The sequence below is a fragment of the Polypterus senegalus genome, chromosome 1, assembly GCF_016835505.1.
Source record: "Polypterus senegalus isolate Bchr_013 chromosome 1, ASM1683550v1, whole genome shotgun sequence".
Taxonomy (NCBI): Eukaryota; Metazoa; Chordata; class Cladistia; order Polypteriformes; family Polypteridae; genus Polypterus; species Polypterus senegalus.
The window spans coordinates 180,567,949-180,589,313 of NC_053154.1; the positions used below are offsets into that span (position 1 = coordinate 180,567,949).

Below are 21,365 nucleotides of genomic sequence, written 5' to 3' on the forward strand. Positions count from 1 at the left end.
TATAAATAGCATTGTTTATGTTTGAGGTTGGATACATCCTGGGAATGTATAATATTAATAGTTGTGTGTGTTTAAATTGTATGTATGAGCATCATGTGTACATCTCTTTAGAAGTCTGAATCCTTATCCATTGTGTAATCAACAAACAAAATACTTTATAATAGTTTATATAACAGTGGACACCTATGGCTCGAGAGGCCGTCAAGCTGAAGAAAGAGTCCTATCGGGTCTAGTTGACCAGTGGGACTCCAGAGGCAGCTGAGGGGTACAAGCGGGCCAAGCGTATGGCGGCATCGGTTGTTGCAGAGGCAAAAACTCAGGCATAGGAGGAGTTTGGGGAAGCCATGGAAAACGACTTTCGGTCAGCACCGAGAAGATTCTGGCAAAGTATCAGGCGCCTCAGGAGGGGAAAGTGGTGCTCCACCAACACTGTGTACAGTGGAGATGGGGCACTGCTGACTTCAACTGCAGATGTTATTGACCGGTGGAAGGAATACTTCGAGGATCTTCTCAATCCCACCAGCATGTCTTCCTTAGAGGAACTAGAGCTGGAGGACTCTGGGGCGGGGCCCGTCCATAACAGGGGCAGAGGTCGCCAAGGTAGTTAAAAAGCTCTTAGGGGGCAGGGCCCCTGGGGTGGACGAGGTTCACCCTGGGTTACTCAAGGATCTGGATGTTTTGGGGTTGTCCTGGTTGAAACGTCTCTGCAACATTGCATGGACATCAGGGGCAGTACCTCTAGATTGGCAAACCAAGGTGGTGGTTCCCCTTTTCAAGAAGGGTGACAAGAGGATGTGATCCATCTATAGGGGGATCACACTCCTCAGCCTCACCGGTAAGGTCTATTCAGGGGTGCAGGAGAAGAGAGTTCGGTCGATGGTCGAATCTCGGATTCAAGAGGAACAATGTGGATTCCGTCCCGGCCGTGAAACACGGGATCAGCTCCACACCCTGGCCAGGATCCTGGAGGGGGCATGGGAGTTTGCCCAACCAGTCCACATGTGTTTTGTGGATTTGGAGAAGGCATCGACCATGTCCCTCAAAGTATCCTGTGGGGTGTGCTCCAAGAGTACGGGGTACAAGGCCATTCAGTCCCTGTACAGGAGGAGCAGGAGCTTGGTCTGCATTGCCGGTAATAAGTCTGACTTATTTCCTGTTGAGGTTGGACTCTGCCAGGGCTGCCCTTTCTCACCAATTCTGTTCATAAGTTATATGGACAGAATCTCTAGGTGCAGCCAAGGAGCGTCGGGGGTCTGGTTCGCTGACCTCAGAATCTTGTCTCTGCTATTTGCGGATGATGTGGTACTGTTGGCTTCATTGGACAGTGACCTCCAGCTCTCACTGGAGTGGTTCGCAGCCGAGTGTGAAGGGGTGGGGATGAGAGTCAGCGCCTCTAAATCCGAGGCCATGGTTCTCAGCCAGAAAATGGTGGAATGCTCTCTCTGGGTTGGGAACACATTACTGCCTCAAGTGGAGTAGTTCAAGTATCTCGGGGTCTTGTTCACGAGTGAGGGAAGAATGGAGTGGGAGGTTGACAGACGGATCATTGCAGTATCTGCAGTAATGCGAGCTCTGCAACGGACCGTCGTGGTGAAGAGAGAGCTGAGCCAAAAGGTGAGGCTGTTGATTTACCAGTCGATCTATATTCCTACCCTCACTTATGGCCACGAGCTTTCGGTAGTGATCAAAAGAGCAAGATCACGGATACAAGCGGCCGAAATAAGTTTTCTCTGCAGGGTGGCTGGACTTTCCCTTAGAGATAGAGATTCGGAGTAGAGTCGCTGCTCCTCCGCATTGAAAGGAGTCAGTTGAGGTGGTTCAGGCATCTGGTTAGTATGCCCCCTGGACGCCTCCCTGGGGGGTGTTCTGGGCATGCCCCACTCGGAGAAGGCCACGGGGCAGACCCAGGACACACTGGAGGGATTATATTTCCCGGCTGGCCTTGGAACGCCTTGGGGTCCTCCCAGAGGAGCTGGAGGAGGTGGCCAGGGAGAGGGAGGTCTGGGCTTCCCTGCTTAGGCTGCTGCCCCCACGACCCAACTTCGGATAAGCGGTGGATAATGGATGGATGGATAGTTTTTTGAATTAATACCAAGCTAATGTATTTAGTATTCTATTATAGATTTTCCCAGAACTATGGATTAAAGTTTAATGTAGACAGAATTTTTTATATGTAAATCATCCACAAAATGCAGGTGTTTCCTTGTATTTAAACAATGTTTTTAATGCTGTTACACAGAAAGTATCCTCCATCTTAATTTCTGGCTGACTTCCAGCTCAAATGCCGAAAACTCCCACCGAGAAACACAATAGTCGGCAACAAGTCCATAAATAGTCCTGTTCAGAAGATTGTCTATTCAGAGTGCAATTACATTCCTAACAATGTTAAGACAGGGTTGGTCTTCATCCTTGCTGGCTGAGCCAGTTCTCCAACTTCAAAAACAATGTATCTGACAGCATTTTTGTTCAGAGACTCAAACGAGCTAACGCTTCTGTTATGTGCTCCTGAATTCAGCTTTCTTTAAACTGTTCAATTGTTTATCAGCTTTTTTAAGTTGTCTCAGCCTAGCATTTTACTGGAAACTGAAATCAGATTTCTGCAGTTTTGGGCCCTGTTAAAGAAAGACGAACATTACCATGGATGTTCAGCTGGGTTCCTTTCTGGCAGCACCAAGAGGAAATTGGTTGTTTTTAACTGGAACCATCAGCTCATTTGAGGCTATGGGAAGATCCAAGCTGCTCCTGCTACTTGCCTTGTGTATATTGAACAGCAGTCAGGCTACTGATTTCAAGTACATGGGATCATCCTTGAGCCTGGAGGTTTCTACAGGGAAAGCCATACCAGAGGTATATATTGCCATAGGCCATTTTACTATTAGAGTCATCTATGTTTCCATTTGTTTTATTACTTTATTTTTTTTTTTGTTCTCCTTGTGTTTCCTTGTGAAGGGCCACAGCAGCTGCAGGTTTTCATTTTCATCAAGTTTTTTTTTTTTTAATTGCAGGTAAAATATTACTATTTTTGTCTTGATTTTGATTAATTTGCCGGTTAGGATTCATTACCCTTAATTGCTTCTTTTATTCGTAACCATCTTCAAATTGTTAAACGGATAACCAGATCCAGTTAACATTTGTATGTTTTCATCATTATCAGCTGTTTCAATAAGCTATTAGAAGCAAAACTGGAGAAAAACAGCGATGGTCTGGATAATTTTCTCAGAAAAGGAAAATCTACAATATTAGTCATGTCTAACATGGCAGTATTAGTGCACTAGCAATATTTAATTAAATATTTAATTTCCCTTAAGAACTGGCTTCTAACTAAGAATTTGGTTGAAGTTAAACTGTATGGTTCTCCAGGTAAAGTATTCTCATTGCCTCTTCTTTGTAATCTATCATTTTCTCCTTTTCCAAACTTAAACCACGCCAAACCCCACCCCCACACACACGAGTTTACAGAATATAGAATGGTACAACATTCATGTTTGAAGTGTATTGGTTTGGAGCTGTATACTTTTTTTTTAAGTTTTTATATTATCACTTCATAATGATAAAAGGTGAAGACAGTTTACTAATCACATATTGTAACATCTAAAGGTCATAACCATAAAGATAAATGCAGAAAGCCTTCACAAACCAAAAAGAGAATGAGGAAGAATTTAAACAATTAAAGTAAGTGTACATACACAATATCCAGGGAGAAAAAGAAGACTGAAAATTGAAGACTCACTTCACTTCTGCATGAGGTGAAAAAAAAAATTAAGATTGAGTAAGTGTAAAAAAATGTGTTGTGTATTTCCAGACTATTTTTACTGTCAAGTCATTCAGCTTTGAAAATCCAATAACCTCCAGTGTCACAATTTCAGTTAACACAATGAACTGATGCAATGTGAAGGGAAAAGTAGGAATAATATCATGACCTAAAGGGACACCTTGTGTTTTTTGCCTTGTCACACAGTAGATACTACTTAAAATAAGGATTAATGGACTATTTTTCGCAGCATAATTACAAAGGATGAAATCTCCAGTAAACAGCCTTTTCTTCCTCCATTTAATTATTTTTTAAAAAAAGAATGCAGGCCATTAAATAATTGTCAACTTGTTTTTTCTATTTGTTCTTTTTTTCTTTGTTTTTGGCATGCATTCCATTATGGTATCCGTCAATAAAGGCGCGTAAATAAAGGCGAGCTTCAAAAGGGTGACCTCAATTGGGCGCAGCAAATAAAGGCAAATGCAACAAAATTATTACAGAAGATTTATTAGATAAAGGCAATGATTGAATGTATAAAATGATCTACGAAGGCCTTTATTCGCCGCGCTCAATTGAGGTCGCCCTTTTGAAGCTCGCCTTTTTGTGAGTGCCCTTATTGAATAGAGCCGGATATTATATATGGCCATTGTTATCACAATGTCATGTGTCACATAATTTCTGGGAATTCTGAGAGTGAGTATCATAGTAACAATTGATGCTATTGATGGAAAATGATGGTGTCATACGAAAATAAAATGGTTTCACAATAAAACTCGAAATAATTTTGTAGAGCAAAATACATGTTTGCATAAGACTCCTAAGGCTCAAAAACCCTAGAATAAACATAAACCTGATCCAAATCCTACACCAAATATTCTCAGAATAATTAAACAACACCACCCATTGTAACAATGTGTGGGTAAACAGATTATTACTGAATAATTTTTTCATTAGTGCATAATAGTTGCAAATAAAATAAAAGCGAGCAGCACTATACTATATACTGTATATAGTAAATAAATGAAATATACTGGCAGCAAATGGGTGTTGTTTTTGAAAAAGCTATAACATTAGATTTTGCTTGATCCATAATTATACCTTCTTATATTTCAGGTTAATCATGTTGATAACTGTAGACAACTACTCCTGTTTGCCTTGTTCACTCATGCTAGCTCTAATTGTGTACTCTTTTTGCAGCTGATTGTGTACTACAGAAGCTTAGCATTGTCCCCTTGTCCCCCAGTGACCCAAGGGATGTGTCAAGTGTTAAATTGCACGTCTGTGGCTCAGCAGAGTAGCACTGAATACTCAGGCTGGTGTCATAACCACGGGCAAGCTGTGATTCCTATGAGCAACTCTTCAACACTGCAGATCAGGTAGGTGACACAGGATACATTCACCATACAACTAAAATGTATCCCATTCTGAAATTTTCCCTCCTGTGTTACATAGATATCAAACTTTTTGTGCAGCTTGAATGATAAAAATCACTTGACGTTGCCTTTCCTTGGTTCTGAATTGGACCACTTATAGGTGTTGTATTAATTTAGATATGGCCATGGGCCACTGTCATGGGTTCCAGTACTATACAGAGGTCATTTTCTTGGAGGAGATCGATGTATTCCTACATTAGAATCTGAAGCAAGGCTTTGTGCAGGTTTCTGACAATAAATCATGCATTGTCTTGGCACTGAGTTGGTTAAACTGGTCAATATGACCCATTTTTTCTACCCTGATAAATGTTTTGGTGAACGAGTCATAGATTGTTGCTCTTGACAGTCTGACATATTTAAAAGCCACCTCAACCACCAGTACCTACAACCACTATTTTCTGTATTTATTTATATGAGTATGGCCATTTTGTGTTCCTCTTTATTATAGGCACTACTGTTTCTTATCACTGTGATGCTATGTGGTTGCTAGGCACTGGATGTAATTAAAATCAAATCAGTCATGTATGAATAAAGGGAAGTCTTATGCATGGAGAACATTACATCATACATACATGTCAGCCCTAACGTTGGTATCCTAACTTGTTATTAAAAAATATTTCTTTGTCTCATATTTTAGACATTGCATGGTACATATTATTGTGCTAAGTACCTTTTAAGCATTTTGATTTACACCAGTATTAAAGTACAGGTTATGTACTGCGGGCAGAGATTGATGAGTTGCCCCTGACAGTCTAGAGTATTTTGTACTCTAAGTCTGCGTTTGTCTATAAAAACCTGAAAAAACACCCAATTAATAATCGGTTAGATGCAATGGATTCACCATTCCAATTCACTTTGGTAGGTCAAGTTTACGCTGGCTAACATCACAATGTGTAATAGGTAATATGATAGTAGGTGCAAAAACAAAGCACAGCATTTAAAAAAAAATTATGCAAGCAAGATATGCTTAAAAATCCCAAAATTGTGTGGTTATTTCAAGTTTGCTCAAAAAGGCCCTGCTTTTGAGCTTATGACAAATATTACTGTATATACTGTATTGTCAGTATGTCCAGTGCTACAATAACTGTGGTGGATAGATTAGCTGTAGTTAGCTCTCACCTGAGCAAAGACCACTACATCAATGCCAACCAAGATAAGAAGGCAGCTCCTGCACCTGGCTGTTATAACTGGGTCCTGTTGACACAAGACCAGATGTGACATTGTCTGTGACAACATCCAGTTTCTGCTATAAAATGGCAGTGGCCAGCTTCTTCAGTATCCTAAATGCCTCAAATATCTGAATACTCAGCAACAGATCTTTTTTTGGTTATTTACTTTATTTTTGTTTTGCCCCTGACCCTTTCATGTTAAGCTTACTCCTTTCACTTTTTTCTCTTTTTGACTCATGCTTCATGTAAATAAATAACCGCTGACAGTGGTCCAATAGAGCCTCAGTAAAAGGAGCAGTATAAGGTAGTAAAGTTTTATTTATTTGTTTATTTTAGATTAAACTCTTGAAGTTGAATCTTCTCACACGGTGTGTTGCCTTCCGGGAAATGTCAGGAAGTAACACCTCCATACCTTTAGTCTTTCTAACAATGGTACCAAGCTGAGGAGCAGAACTGACAAGGTAGTCTTCTCCGAAGTTCTGCCTGTGCCACGCCAGTCCAGGTAAGATTGAGGAGATTAGAAGGCTTAAAATCTTGGTGCAGGGTAGAAGGGTATAGGTTTATGGGGCAACAATCCATCCTGACTGACTGTTAGCTATTGTGACTGGAAAATGCATTTACATACTTGGCAGAACTCAAAATGGTAGAGAGCCATAGAAAGGCTATGGTTGTGTACAATGTGTGCTGTGCTGACAGTGGTCCAATAGAGCCTCAGTAAAAATACGTTTGACAACAAATATGAGTATTGGCCTAGCATTTTGAAAAGGGTGGTTGTAGTGGTTAAATTTCCATCAGAACTAGAGTTGCCTTTTAGGGAACACAATAAAATAGATACCACAATTTGATGAATATTCTGCAAGTTGAATCCATTCCTAAGCAGTTTTCATAAACAATGGGTTTCACCAAAATATAGATAAAAAATGCAAAGCAGTTTTCAAAATAGTTTGGTTTCACACAAGATGGGACAAATGATGACAAGTTAACATTTATAGTGTGATATATGTCACACAGCGGTTGCATTGAGTAATGTTGACAGGTTTCTGTGATTGTTGATGCTATGGTTAAAATTATCTCATAAAGTATGTTCACTAATTTCTGCTATGCTGATCTAGTTATTGTTGCATGCAGTGAGTTTCATGGAAAGCATTACTATGATTTCTCTTGCCAACTTGTAGAAATTGTATGTTTGAGTTTTACTTTCAGTGAGTTTTTGAATAGCACTCTTAATGGCTAATAATAATGTGGGGTATGGAACTTGAAACTCATTGTTTGTGGAGTTTAAATTCCGCTATTCACCATCAGCAGGTCACTTTACCTGCCTGTACTCTAGCTGGAAAAACAGAGGAAATGTTCCTAATTGCATTTCAGATGTTGTAAGTCACTGTGCACAAAAGGCATCAGCCAAATAAGTAGATATAAATACAAACTAAGGCCAGTTGGCATCGGAGGAAAGGAAAACAAAACAGCAGCCCTGAGGAAAAAAAATAATAAAACTACAATAACAGAGATCGTTAAAGACAAAGTCAGACACAGTCATAGTCCTGGAGACCTAGGCCAACTAGCTGTCTATGAATTGATTCCAATGCTCCCAATATTCTCAGGTGGATTTTTCATGGGCAGGAATACAGCATTGAAGTACAGCAGTGGCACCAGTGGTAGATTTGCCATAAGGGTTTCTGGATGTGAACGAAAATAAGGTGCAATGAAATAATGTGTGATGAAATAACCAAGTGGGAAGCACTGTATACTAAAATGGACGAAATGGCCAAGTGAGACCTTCCCACCATTGACTGAAATAATCAGTCTGTGTGCACTGAAGGCAAGAGTAGGAAATACTGAGCAGCATTAAATTACTTGGCATCCAACTGCTTTATTCTGAAAATTATGATTAGCTAAGTTAAGGAGATAAGTCACCCAGGGGCCTGTGGGAGTCTTAATACACGTAAGTGGCACCAAGTGTCACAGCAGGATACAGAGAAGAGATACAGAATAGTAGAGAGTTAGCAACAGTTCATAATTATTATAATGCTTATATTTTGTACAAATGACTGATAAGCAGAGATTCAGTGTGTACAGCTAATTAGCAGCTCTACTCACGATATGAGTCTTCATCTTGGATGTAAAAGTTGAGACTGAAGGGACATCTTTAAGATAAATTGCCAGATCATTCCACAGTTTTGGGGCTCAGGTAACTAAAAGCTTAACCTCTCATTGTTATTTTATTAATCTTTGGAATTTTTAGTAGACTGACATCTTTCATTTTTAATTTGCACTTTGGTTTGTAAGTTACCTTACATTTGACATATCTTGATGTCAAGTTATGCAAGATGTCACACCTTTAAGTCCCCCACCCCCATTTTTGGACTTCTAGACCCCTAAAAACCCTCATTTTTACTCAATGTTTGGACCATATTTTGCCCAGGAAATTACACTTTTGTGATAAAGAGTACACCAATGGGTGTCTTTATGAAAAATGAACAGAAGGACTTGAAGCTTGGCATGTCACATATCAACTGACCCCAAAGGGTTCAACCTCTAATTAGGGATATGAGAGATCAAAGTTTCTTATTTTCACACATTTTAACACTTTGAAAAAAAATGTGGCTCAGTAATGTAGGCATGAGGAATGTCATTTTTATATTAATTTGAGGCTGCAATCTTTGCATTGATACAGATCAAGAAAATATCTAGTTTTTCCCAGTTGACTCTGGATTTGTCAGGGGTGTGTTCTTGCTCCTAGTCTGTTCAATGCTTGCATGGACTGGGTGTTGGGCAGGGTTGTGCAGTCTGGTGGCCATGAGGCATCTGTTAGTGAAGAAAGATTCACTGATCTTGACTTTGCTGATGATGCTGTGATCTTTGTGGAGTCATTGAAGGCTTAAGAGACTGAGAGAGGAGTCTGAGTGTCTGGGCATGCAAGTGTCCTGGATAAAAGCCAAGATCTAGACCTTTATTTTACTAACTTGGAATAATACAATATATATTTGAATGATAAAAATAAGCTGATAAAACATAATTATTGACAAGAAAATGTCAAAGCTGAAGTTCAAACTGTATTGATGTCAACATCTGAACAGTATCATCTCCAGACAGAGAAGCAGATTCAGCAACAGACTGCTGTCACTGTCCTGCTCCACTGACAGACTGAGGAGATCGTTCCTCCCCCACACTATGTGACTCTTCAATTCCACCCGGGGGGTAAACGTTAACATTATATAATGTTATTGTCTGTTATACCTGCCTTGCATCTTTCACTACTGATTCTTATAACAGGTAATCATCCATCCATTTTTCAAACCCATTTATCCTGAGCAGGGTGATGAGGAATCTGAAACCTATCTCAAGCAAGCAACTGGTGCAAAGCAGAAACAACCCCTGGATTGTTGGAGGGTGAACACACTCATGCACACACACACACTGGGGCCAATTTATCAGTGCCAATTCAGTTAACATGCATGCCTTTGGACTGTGGGAGATATCCAGAGCACAACAACATGTACACAAGAAGAACATGCAAACTCCGCACAGGGAGCACCTGGGATGTGAACACTGCTACCTCTGCACCACTGTGCTGTCTTTAGGCAATCATTTTCCTCCTATGGTTCATCTAACTCTGATAAAATGTTTCTTATGTCAAAATAGATCCCTGGAACAAACCTACTTTATCTAGCATAGCATTATTAAATCTATTCTGCACACAAAAAGATTAGAAGGTTTCTGTTTTTCACAAATTATTGTTCTGCTAAAAAAAGGAGAACATGAAAATCCTTGCACCCTGCATACTACTGCAGAATAGTTTGCAACTTTATGGTGATGGTGATAGTGTTGTTGGAAATCCTGAGCTGACAGAAGACCAGTGCACAATGTAGTTACAATACAATACAATACAATTTATTTTTGTATAGCCTAAAATCACATAAGGAGTGCCGCAATGGGCTTTAACAGGCCCTGCCTCTTGACAGTCCCCCAGCCTTGACTCTCTAAGAAGACAAGGAGAAACTCAGAAAAAAACCCTTGTAGGGAAAAAAATGGAAGAAACCTTGGGAAAGGCAGTTCAAAGAGAGACCCCTTTCCAGGTAGTTTGGGCGTGCAGTGGGTGTCAAAAAGAATGGGGTCAATACAATACAGTACAATATACAGAACAGAACAAATCCTCAATACAGTATAAAATAAAAATTTCAGAAGTACGGAGTAGAATTTAACAGTAGATGATATCACATAATATGTTTTGGATTTATTTAGAGTCCTGGAGACCTCATTCATCAAGTTGCATTCCCCATTTGGCCATTCCACAGCTGAAATAGCCAATGAAAGGACCCCTCTTCCCACGATTCCTGCGATCCTCCATCAGGGATGACTTTACCTTAGGCAGGCAAAACAACTTGGCAGGTTGGGCCGTGGCACCAAGTGCCACATTTGAGTACCGAGAAAAGAAACAGAATAGGTGAGGGTTAGTATTCAAATATAATTATCATGTTACTTATGTTTTAGTGCTAATGACTAACAACAGTGATGCAGTCTGTACAGTTAATCAGCAGCTCTAGTCAGGATATGCTAAACTGAAGTAGCGAGTCTTCAGCCGGGATTTTAAAGCTGAGACCGAAGGGGCATCAGGCAGACCATTGCACAGTTTAGGGGCCCTGTAACTAAAAGCTCAACCTCCCACTGTTATTTTATTAATCCTTGGAATTATAAGCAGACCGGCATCTTGAGATCTTAATGTGCGCTCTGGTTTGTAAGTCATGATAAGTTCAGACAAGTAAGCCAGACATTGGCCATTTAATGCTTTATATGTTAAAAGGTGGATCTTAAAACCTGCCCAAAACTTAACTGGGAGCCAGTGTAAGGATTTAAGAACTGGAGTTATGTGTTCGTAGTTATGTGCAAGGGGTGACGCAAAGGAATTGTAATTGAGAGTAATAGTAAGATCAGGTCAGAATAGTAAATTTCACAAAAGTCAAAGGTAATAGACAAGTTTTATATCTGGCTTCAGCTATAACAGATGCCAAACTAAATGAAACATTTACACAATTAAAAAGAACCAGAAGACTGTGATAATGTTTTGACCTAAAGTAATGGATTCTTCAGTTCTTTACACAAGGTAGATATAGGACAGAAGTAGGAATGGGAATGGATAGATCTGGTTAAACAGCTGATCTGGCTCAGTGGAAGGTTGGATGAACAAACAGATGAGGGACAATACTATAAAGGTAGCCAAAGAAAGGTTTGAAGGCTATCAGACTTGAAGGAGAAAATAAGTGGAACATTGAAGGGACACTTTAGTGGAAGGAATACACTTCAAGCGCAATCAAGATGAGCTTCAGTGTGTTTGCTTCATTATTATCAAGAAATGGCGGTTGTGCATCCTTCTAAACCATTCCTCAAATAAAAGGTGGCTATTTAAAATTGAAGAGATGCAGTTTTCCTAGATATAATGTGAATTTTACCACAAAAAATAGATATCTATTAAATTGTATGCCTGTATTGCAAGTCAAAGGTTGTTAAATGTCATGTTGCATGGTTTTGGAGGGAAAACAGGAAAAAGGCCAGTGAATAAAGATGTTCTATATTTAAAATTTTGGTAACAATGTGATATTTCAGACATCTGGCAGCTGCATCACACTATGCTAAACTCCTGTGCTGTTATTCCTTTTATGTTTCAGACCCACTGGCTGCTGCTGGTTACCGGCTGATGGTCTCAAGTTTAGTCTGCCAATGAGTGTGGAATTGGGCATAAGATCGGATACACAAAATCCAAACCACCTTCCTCAAGCTGGCATTTCACAGCCTATAAGGTGAGGATGCATTTGGTTATGCAGATATAGAGTTATACTAACTAGTGTCTGCGCTTGCTAAAGACAAGCTGGAAATAATGGCACATCTTAAACACATTATTTCTAATGAAATGTGTTTATTTACAGACCAGACACATCCATTATTATAGAAGAGGTATGATGCAACAATCAAACACACATTTTCATAAACAAATGGCAGAAAATCAGTCCAAACAAAAATAGAATTAATCCAAATAATTACAGTAGAAGTAAGGATTCATTCATTTTTAACACACTAAAGTACCTTTAACCAATTTAAAAAGTTAGTCAGATAACAAAAAGTCATTATAATTTGTCATATTGATTAAAACAACAGGAATTAAATAGAATTGTTTTCAGAAGCCAAGAAAACTTACTATATAATAACACTGATGAATTATTGCCAGATTATAAAGAAGATCTGGACAGTTCCACTGAGTTTGAAAGGTGCATAACTCTGCCAGTTGAGTAAGATTAGACAATGCTCTAACATGGTTGTGCAGGAACATTGTTAGATTGTCTAATCCCTTCCACAATGACTCTAAAATCTGTTATAAAAGAATAAGGAATGTATGTAAATCTGACATCATCCAATAGATGCTAATATCTTTGACAAAAAAGGTATTAATTTGGCACATCTCCAAAACATTTTACCTAGCAAGGCTAATGTAAAAAGGCATGGTTCACAATCTCCAATTCTATTACTTTAACCTGGAGAGATGGATTTTAAGATTAATTATACAGTTTTTCTGTACAAATTGATAAAGAATGAATGTTAAAATAAGCAAATTCCACTCCTTATCTAATATGTTAATAGAGAGGTCTCTTTCCCAGTGTTGCCTAAGATTGTCTAGTGGTGAGCACCTTAACTTTATTTGATAAGTCTGCAGATAATACCACTGTTCCCCTCATTATAAGTGTGGACATTGATGAAAGGATTAGGGAAGTTGGGCAGAATCTTTTTACTAAATATTCCGATTTATAAACAGAAAAACAAATGCGATGAAGGAATTCCATATTTAGAACAGAGTTGATCAAACGGTGTAAACAGATTTCCAAAATAAAGATCTCTGAAGTTCAAGCTATCTAATGACTCCCATAGTACTAAAGGGAGAGACTGGAATACAAAATTATCCTGTAATGGAGCAGCATCTGTCTTGACATTTCATGCATGCTTAAAAAAAGTGAAAGGCAATCTGATCACTAGTAAACTGATGATAATTATTGATGATCAGAACAAAAGCAAGACAAACGAGAATGAGATTATATAGCAATTTCTTTCCCTAGTCAACCAAGCAGGTGCAATTTTTGAACTTTCTGCTTCCTTCCACTGTGTCATATTATGACACTCAGTAATAAAGCTGAGGTTTTCACTGATGGTTACAGTTTCCTTCCACATCTCCTTCTGTGAGCTGGTTATATTTTTGCAGTGTTGCCCTTTTTATTCAGGTTTCACACAGGCAGTGTAAAATAGTTTAAGGATTTGGAATTCAAACCTTGAGATTTGATGTTCAAATCCTGCTACTGACACCATGAGCAAGTTGCTTCACCTGCCCGTGCTCCAATTGGAAAAACAAAAGAAATGTTACCAATTTTATCACAAATGTTGTAAGTAGCCTGGATAAAGGCATCAGCTAAGTAAGTAAATGTAGTATGAAACTATTACAAATCCAAATCTGAATATTTTGTCTTGTAATTTACCTCCTTGATATCTCTTATAAAATCTGCAAATATCAGAAGAATGAAAGTATATTCTGTGAAGGAACCAGAGCATCAGTGAGCCCTAAACCCCAAACACATAAAGAGTCCCGGGTTCAAATAAAGGATGGATTTATTTACCACAATACCTTCACTATTGCACAAGCACAAACACAAACACAGTTTTTTCTCTCCTTAATACTTTCTTCTCGCCGCTGCACTACCCTCCTCCAGTCAAGTGTTACTCTACTTCCTCCCAGCTCTAACTCACTTGGATAAAGGAGTGTGGTCCCTTTTATTAAGGACCTGAGAGTACGTCCGGTACCAGGGCTCCTACCTAATGGAGTACTTATACAAAAGTCCCATATTTTGTGGAGTGCATCTCCCTGCAGCGCCCCATTGTGGCACCCCCAGACTCCAGCAGGGCTATGCTGCCAAACTACAACTCCCAGTATACCCTGCTGGTTCCTAAATGAGCACCAACAGAGAGGGTTGCTACCATCTAGTACCTGGGGGAAATGAACATTCTCCAGGGACAGTCCTTCTTTGTCCTCTTCTTTCATGGTGAGAGGACTCCCATCTAGGCAAAGGATCTTCCTGACACCTGGCCAGGATGCCTGTCCATCCTGTGTGCTTCCTACAATTCATAAATTGCTGAGATGTATTGTAAATCACATTTAATTAAACTAATATATGTTCTGTTATAAATATCAAAATAATGGCTCAGTGGTACCTGCTGCCTCACATTTGTAGGTGCCTGGGTCCGTGTAGAGTTTGCACATTCTTGCACATTCTTCTACACTTAGGTTTTCACTGATGGTTTACAGTTTTCCGTCCATGTTTGTCATTACCAGATTGATTATCTCCCATCTTACTTTTTTACTCAGATTTTTTAAAGGAAACAGACAAAAATGTATGCTACGCCGGTAGCTTGAACAATTAATTATAAGTTTGCTTTACCTGTACTTAAATACAGAATTTTGCAGACTGCAAAGAAGAAGAACTACATCAACTTTAACTAACATTTCTCAATCTGACAGAGTTCCATTTGTTTATCATTAAATGAAAAATGGCTAAGTATGGTTTGGTTTCATCCATGTGGCCAGTGCTGCTGGGGTAGTATCTGGTTTGTGTAATCCTGGAATGTAAAAAGGACAACAGATTGACTGTTTAAAGTTTACACATGTAGCTGGTGTTTACTTCATGCTGCGCTCTGCTGCTTCACTCCTGTTACAAGTCTTTACCCCTGCCTTCTGAAGTTTTCTTCTAGTACAGAATGTCTGTTTATTGGCAGGTTCTTAATCAAATTGCATGCTTCACATACAAGAAAAACAACTTACAAACTTTTTATATATCTGTTTTTATATTGTGTACCTTCAGTATTAGCTCACTGCATAGAGTACAGTATGGCTGTATTACTAAAATTTGGTACATAGCACAAAAATACATATCTTTGCTCCATTTAAGACAAAAATATCAAGTATTTATACATGAAAATACAGTGCATTTATATGAGGTAACAAACAACCTTATGATGTTCACACATAGACAAAAGAAATGAACATCCTTCCACATATCTGATGTGCATATTGTCTATCAATAAGAAAATGAAACCTGTAGAGAAGCCTTTGAAAGGGTTTAGAATGAAAGTCACTAAAATAATTATGCAACATCCTAAAATGAAAATAGCAAGGTCTCTAAAGTGTCACTGTTCAAATAAAATTGTTAATTCTAACTGTAAAAAATTAAATTTGTTGAAATATACAGCTGTAATAGTGCCGTTAGTGCTGCTGCTTCACAGATCCAGCTTTCTGGTTTCACAACCTGGTCCCAGTAATTGTCTGCTTGGGGACTGTGCCTTCTGCTCGTGTCTCTGCAGGATTTTGGGTTTTTTTTTCTGGGTACTCCTTTGGTTTTCTAAAAGATTAGTTTAAATTAAATTAATGCTTCAAAATTGACCCAGTTTAAGTGTCTGTGCGGAAAAACCCTGCTTTAGGCTGACAACCTGCCCAGGGCTATTTCCCACCTTGTGCCCAATGCAACTGTAACTGAAACAGCTAAACCCATAAAATCCACGAAGTCAGATAAAAATATGTTTTAGTTTTATTAACAGACAAAGCCACAGCAGTGCTTATCAGTATTTATGTACTTTAAACGTTGCTCCAGTGCCACATAGGCACTGTAAAGAAATGGGCATGAATGAATGAGACAATGATGAGGTGATACTGCAAGGTCTTCCTTTGCTCTAATTATGTTTTCACTACATTATTCATTTCAAATTCATTGGACATTTTTCCTTCTTATGTTGCTTCATAAAAGCCACTATGTTAGCAAGTTAGGTATCAATTTGACTACACTTTATAGGAATAGGCTTTGTCTAGACCAAGATTATTGTGAATTATATTACCAGGAGATTAAATAGGCTACACCAAGGGAGAAACAAGCTCAGAATTATGGCCAGGAAGAAGACATTAAAACTAACTAGATTAACCAACTAAGTAATTTTAGGACAAAGAGAGCATCATATTCAAATAAAATTAAAAGCAGAATTCAATAACCAAATTAACCAAAATTAATTTGTAACCAAATAAAACTTGAGTGCACACAGCAAAGATTTCACATAAAATCCCCAAAGCAAGGATAGTGCTGTACACCATCTTTTATAATCTCACAAGATTGGGATTACATGATGAAAAACAACTAAAATTAAACTAAAACGACCTGACCAAAATGGCAGCAGCATGACCTCACCATCACAAATAAAAAATAAACTCAACAAAATCCATACACAAACTCAAAATGACACAAGTAATACAGAAACATAAACTAATGGAATTCACAATACCACAATGTAATGCCCAGAAATTACTGAGTGTCCTTCAGGCTTGTGATGGTAAAGGTACACTGAATAGCTCTGTCTCTTTCAGAATCAGTATTTCATACACTTATCTAAAATCTGCAAAGTGTTTTTCAAAGGTATTGCACCCAAGGTGGAAACTCCCTGCCAAAAGGCTACAACTTTGATGCAATCGGGAAAGAAAAGTTAAGTGATTGAGAAAAGTGTTGAGAAAAGTGTTATCTGAAGAAACTGTCTAGGATTCATTACCAGAAACATCAATACCCATGGTGAGGTAAAGCCAGAATACAAAAACAAAGCTGTAATCAAACTAACTTTTCCAGTTGCTCAGAGCCTACACTAGTAAAAGATAGTGTGATCTAGACAATACTATCTTAAATAGTGTTGTGTATTTATAACAGCAGCAACCAGGACAGCATTTACATCACTTTTACTTATTTGGCTAACACCATTTTGCATGGCTGTTTACAGCATTTGAGGCACAATTGGTTACATTTGTTTTGTTTTTCCAATTGGAGCACATGTAAAGTGGCTTGTTCTTGATCACACCATTTCAGTAGTGGGATTTAAAACAACAACCACAGGATTCAAAGTTCAAAGCCTTAAACAATATACCACACTGGCAGTACTGACAGCCACTATAAGCAACATGACCACGCAGATAAAAACAAAAGAAAATTAAAGAATAGTTGTAAAAATAATGAATCATTTACAAAAATTCTTATATTTAGAAAATAATATAGGTTCATAACAAATAGCAGGGGAATTGATTTTTTAATCATCAACATGCAAAAAGCAGGTTTCACCTATCACCCCCCTAATAATCTTAATAATCAGCAATAAAAAGGCACTTTAATTAATGCCTGCCACCCATTTATTTGGAAAATACAGCTAAATAGTTATGGATGACATGGTAGCGTTGTCAGGTTTGATTAGCCACCCCAACTCTTCAATTCAGTCAGTAGTTGGACTGGAAAAATGTTATCTTTATACATTAAAGAAGGTAAGAATTTCAACCATTTAACCTTGCTTCCCACAGATATTGCTTGTTTATTAACAATACCTTTGCAGTGACAGATTAAAGCGATGCATAACATTCAGTCAATGTTATTAACCGAGCCAACATTACACGTGTACTTTTAGTTTTACTCAGGATATTAGTACTGATTTTTTAATGTGGACAGTGTGGTGTTGCAGAGCAGATTGATGAACTTCTCTGTGTTAAACGCTTCATCGATAAGAAATGGATGGATTACAATAATTGTAATATATTTAAAATAATGCAGTATTGCAAAGTTTTTAACAGGGGATTTCCATCTGAGTGTTTACTTTGTGGCAGTGCAGAGGTATAGCAAACAAATAGTAATTCAGTGGTCAATACCCATTTAGCATTTGGCTGTAGAAATAAGAGTTTGGCTGTAAAACTCATAATGAAATCCACTACCAGGGTCCGTGTCCTTGCCTTTATGTTATTCTGGCAATTTTATTAGGTTTTGTGGTCACTGGTATGTGATGGACATGCTGGACTATCAGAAATACCATGGAGGACAGGTTATAAAAGAGCATGTGTCTTTAAAAGAACCTCAGAATTGTATTATATATAACAAGAAACTGCCCTAGAACACTTGTGGATGAAATAAATTGAAAATATATTAAAGAAAGAAATCTTGTCCTCAATTAACACCTTTTTGAGTCAGGAACCAGGCAGGAGGAAGCCTGTTAATTTCTTTTTATGAAGCAGGAGCACCCTGTTACAACAATCTACTAAGGGATAGTGCCCTGAGCAGAGGTTGATAGCAAATGGTCACAGAACAAACACAGAAGCTCTTACTAATTGATAATTGAATTTACGCAACAGTGCTGAATAATTCCTGACATTTATTCTGATTGGATTGTTGGCTTATGCTGTCTAATATTGACTTCTGGTTGGTTCGTTGGCTTACATACCCAAATAAACCTACCCAAATAAAAGTCTAATTTCTACTGTATTCCTGTACTTCTCAAACATTTCTTAAGTTCAGCATTTATTTTTTTTACAGAAAACTGTGTTCAGCAGTCAGCAGTCTTATGTACAGTGGAAAGAGCACTGACAAGTTGCATCATTGTCTAGTATGTAATGGTGCACTGTGATCAATTGTAATGCTCTACATTGGTTAAAATGACCCATTTACCACTGCAGCTACATTTTTATCCATAAGCATTTATGACAAGACATACTTGAAGAATGTACTACCAATGTCTCAAACCTTGGCCACTGTTCCGCCATCCAGCAGGCGATGCCATAGAATTTGATGCTGTACCAACAGGCATGCAAATAGTTTTTTACTTCTGGGCCTTTGAAATGTTTACTACCATACAGACATGAATTTGACCTGTGACTAAGACTCTGCTATTTATGCATCTACACCACCAATCAGTATTCATTCAGGTTTTGAGTTTTGTAGTAGAACTGCTTCATATATTGAATGACATACGAGTATATTGCTTGTTGTTAACTGATTTTTACTTATTTATTTATTTGTTATTTGATACTATTGATGCTTATTCCCTTTTGTTTATTGTTGTCATATTGCTTAGTAATTTGCAAAACTGTTCGTGTACCATACACAGCCTTAAGTCTGCATTTATTCTGTTTATTTTTACTGCACCAGCAACATTAGCAACAAATACTTTACATTGCCTTGTAAACTATAATGACAATACATTTTACTGTATTCCATACATAAGTTGGCAAAAAAAAAAAAGAAAAAAGAAAGTTAGGAGCACTGAGAATTTTGTTGATTGATAGAGTCTAAACTAGATATTTTTAGGGTGGCAGAAGCAATTTTCAAAATAGAGACCACAAAGTGTTGTTATTTATTATTGCGGTGTTACCCAATATAATCACAGAAAATCTGTAAAGAGTTAGAGGAAAAGGATGGCAAGGAGAGGAGCATGATTAAATGAAAAGAAAATCCAATATTCTGCAGTGGAAGAATTGATTAAATTACCAATACCTCACAACATTTCTGTTGCTACATGAGAGAAGTAATAATGTACAGTAAGTTGCTGATGTTGAGCTGGAACTTATTTTGGTAAAAGCTGAATTGGGGTCATGCAAACATCAAGTTCAGACATATACTTTTAGAGTAGTATACCTGCGAAATGACCCTTTGACATTTTAAAGACCCAGAAAAGGGGAGTCAGACAAAATGTATTTAAGCCAAACAAAATAGCAAAAATTAGCATAACCTAACATTTATGGTACAGATTAATAATGGGTCTGTAATCTTGTATTAAAGGAATCCATACAACTACAACTACTGGTATTTAGGAGGAAGTTGTCTGACATGCTGTTGTGCTTATTAGTCATGGTTCCCTATGTTTTGAATTATAAGGCAATGTTATTTACTTTTCTATCTAGTAGTGCAGAATATCATAGCTTAGTGCTGGCAGACTAAGCAGTTTTTAAAGTTTTCCAGCTTTATTCGTCTCCAAATTCAATCTTAATTACCAGAATAATAATTTATATAAGTATGACATAAACTAACATTTTATTAATTATAAGTTTCTAAAATTTGAGCATATCAAATATTAGTGAAGCTTAAAGGAATAAGGTTATTAAGGTAACATTTTGTACTTGTTAAAATTTTTTGGCAATTGCAAATCCAAAGCATATATAAATAATTTTTAAATCTTGCAGTTTATCGAAAAAGGTTTAACCATTAACATCTATTTTTTGCAGTTGGGCCATAGTTCCATTAATCTCACTAAACGTTTTCTATAGATGTTTAAATTGCCAAAAATTCAGATTTCAAAAACTAATTGCTTTAAATTCTATTTAGTTAAAACAATGCAGTGAAATTGATTTGTCATCACTAATTTTCTTAAATTAATTCCCCAGCATATCTCTCCTTTACTAGTTTTAATCACATGTACTGCTATCCATATTTATTCCAGTTATTCAACTCATTAGCAAATTGAAGAGATTGTGTGAACCCTTAAATCTATGTCTGCCATCTCCTCTATTCTGATTATTACAGGGTACCTCAAAATTGCCTCACTGTTTACAACCTCAATGTATTTGATCCAGATAAGGACGTGGTGAGGTGTCGCTTTGGGAATCAGAATGAGGGAGAGTGCACCAACTGTTCCCAGTATTCATTCCTGCAGCTGGATGAGGCAAGACAGACAAATTGAAGTTGTATTTGAAATCCAGGCTTTCTTTTCACATCCCAGTTTTCCTATAATTTCATAATTCTTTTTAGGTGAATTGTGTTCTGAATTACACTGGAAGTGAACATAAAGGAATATACATAGTGGAGCTCATTATTGAAGACTTTCCAGTAGTGGATATAGTCCTTTCTAGTAACTATGGCAACCGGACAATTCCAGCTTATTCTCCATCTTTTGGAACTTCAGCAAGGTTGAGTGCCACTCCATTGCAATTCACCATAACAGGTACTAACATCTGTTTTTGTACCATCTGTGAAGAACTGTGTTGTTTGTTCCTAGCTTCATGGAAAACCAATTTTAACCTATAAACTAACATGTTTCAGATCTACAGTGTCCAATTTCAATTTAGCTACTGCTTCTGTTGTGTCAGTTAGCAAAAAGTAAATTTCACTGCATCTTTCAGAGGCAACTTCAAAGCCCTGAGAACAA

At 37.8% G+C, this 21,365-nt stretch overlaps 1 protein-coding gene across 1 annotated transcript in view; it reads left to right on the forward strand.

Annotated features, from left to right (window-relative positions):
• Nucleotides 1-2,449: 2,449 nt before the first annotated feature.
• Nucleotides 2,450-21,365, forward strand: part of LOC120535815 — a 45,929-nt gene continuing 27,013 nt past the window's right edge. The window contains exons 1-5 of the mRNA XM_039763911.1: nucleotides 2,450-2,847; nucleotides 4,949-5,127; nucleotides 12,017-12,148; nucleotides 20,744-20,882; nucleotides 20,969-21,161. Of these exons, the coding sequence (XP_039619845.1) occupies nucleotides 2,638-2,847; nucleotides 4,949-5,127; nucleotides 12,017-12,148; nucleotides 20,744-20,882; nucleotides 20,969-21,161 (853 nt within the window). The 5' untranslated portion in view covers nucleotides 2,450-2,637. The remainder of the gene's footprint in view (nucleotides 2,848-4,948; nucleotides 5,128-12,016; nucleotides 12,149-20,743; nucleotides 20,883-20,968; nucleotides 21,162-21,365) is intronic.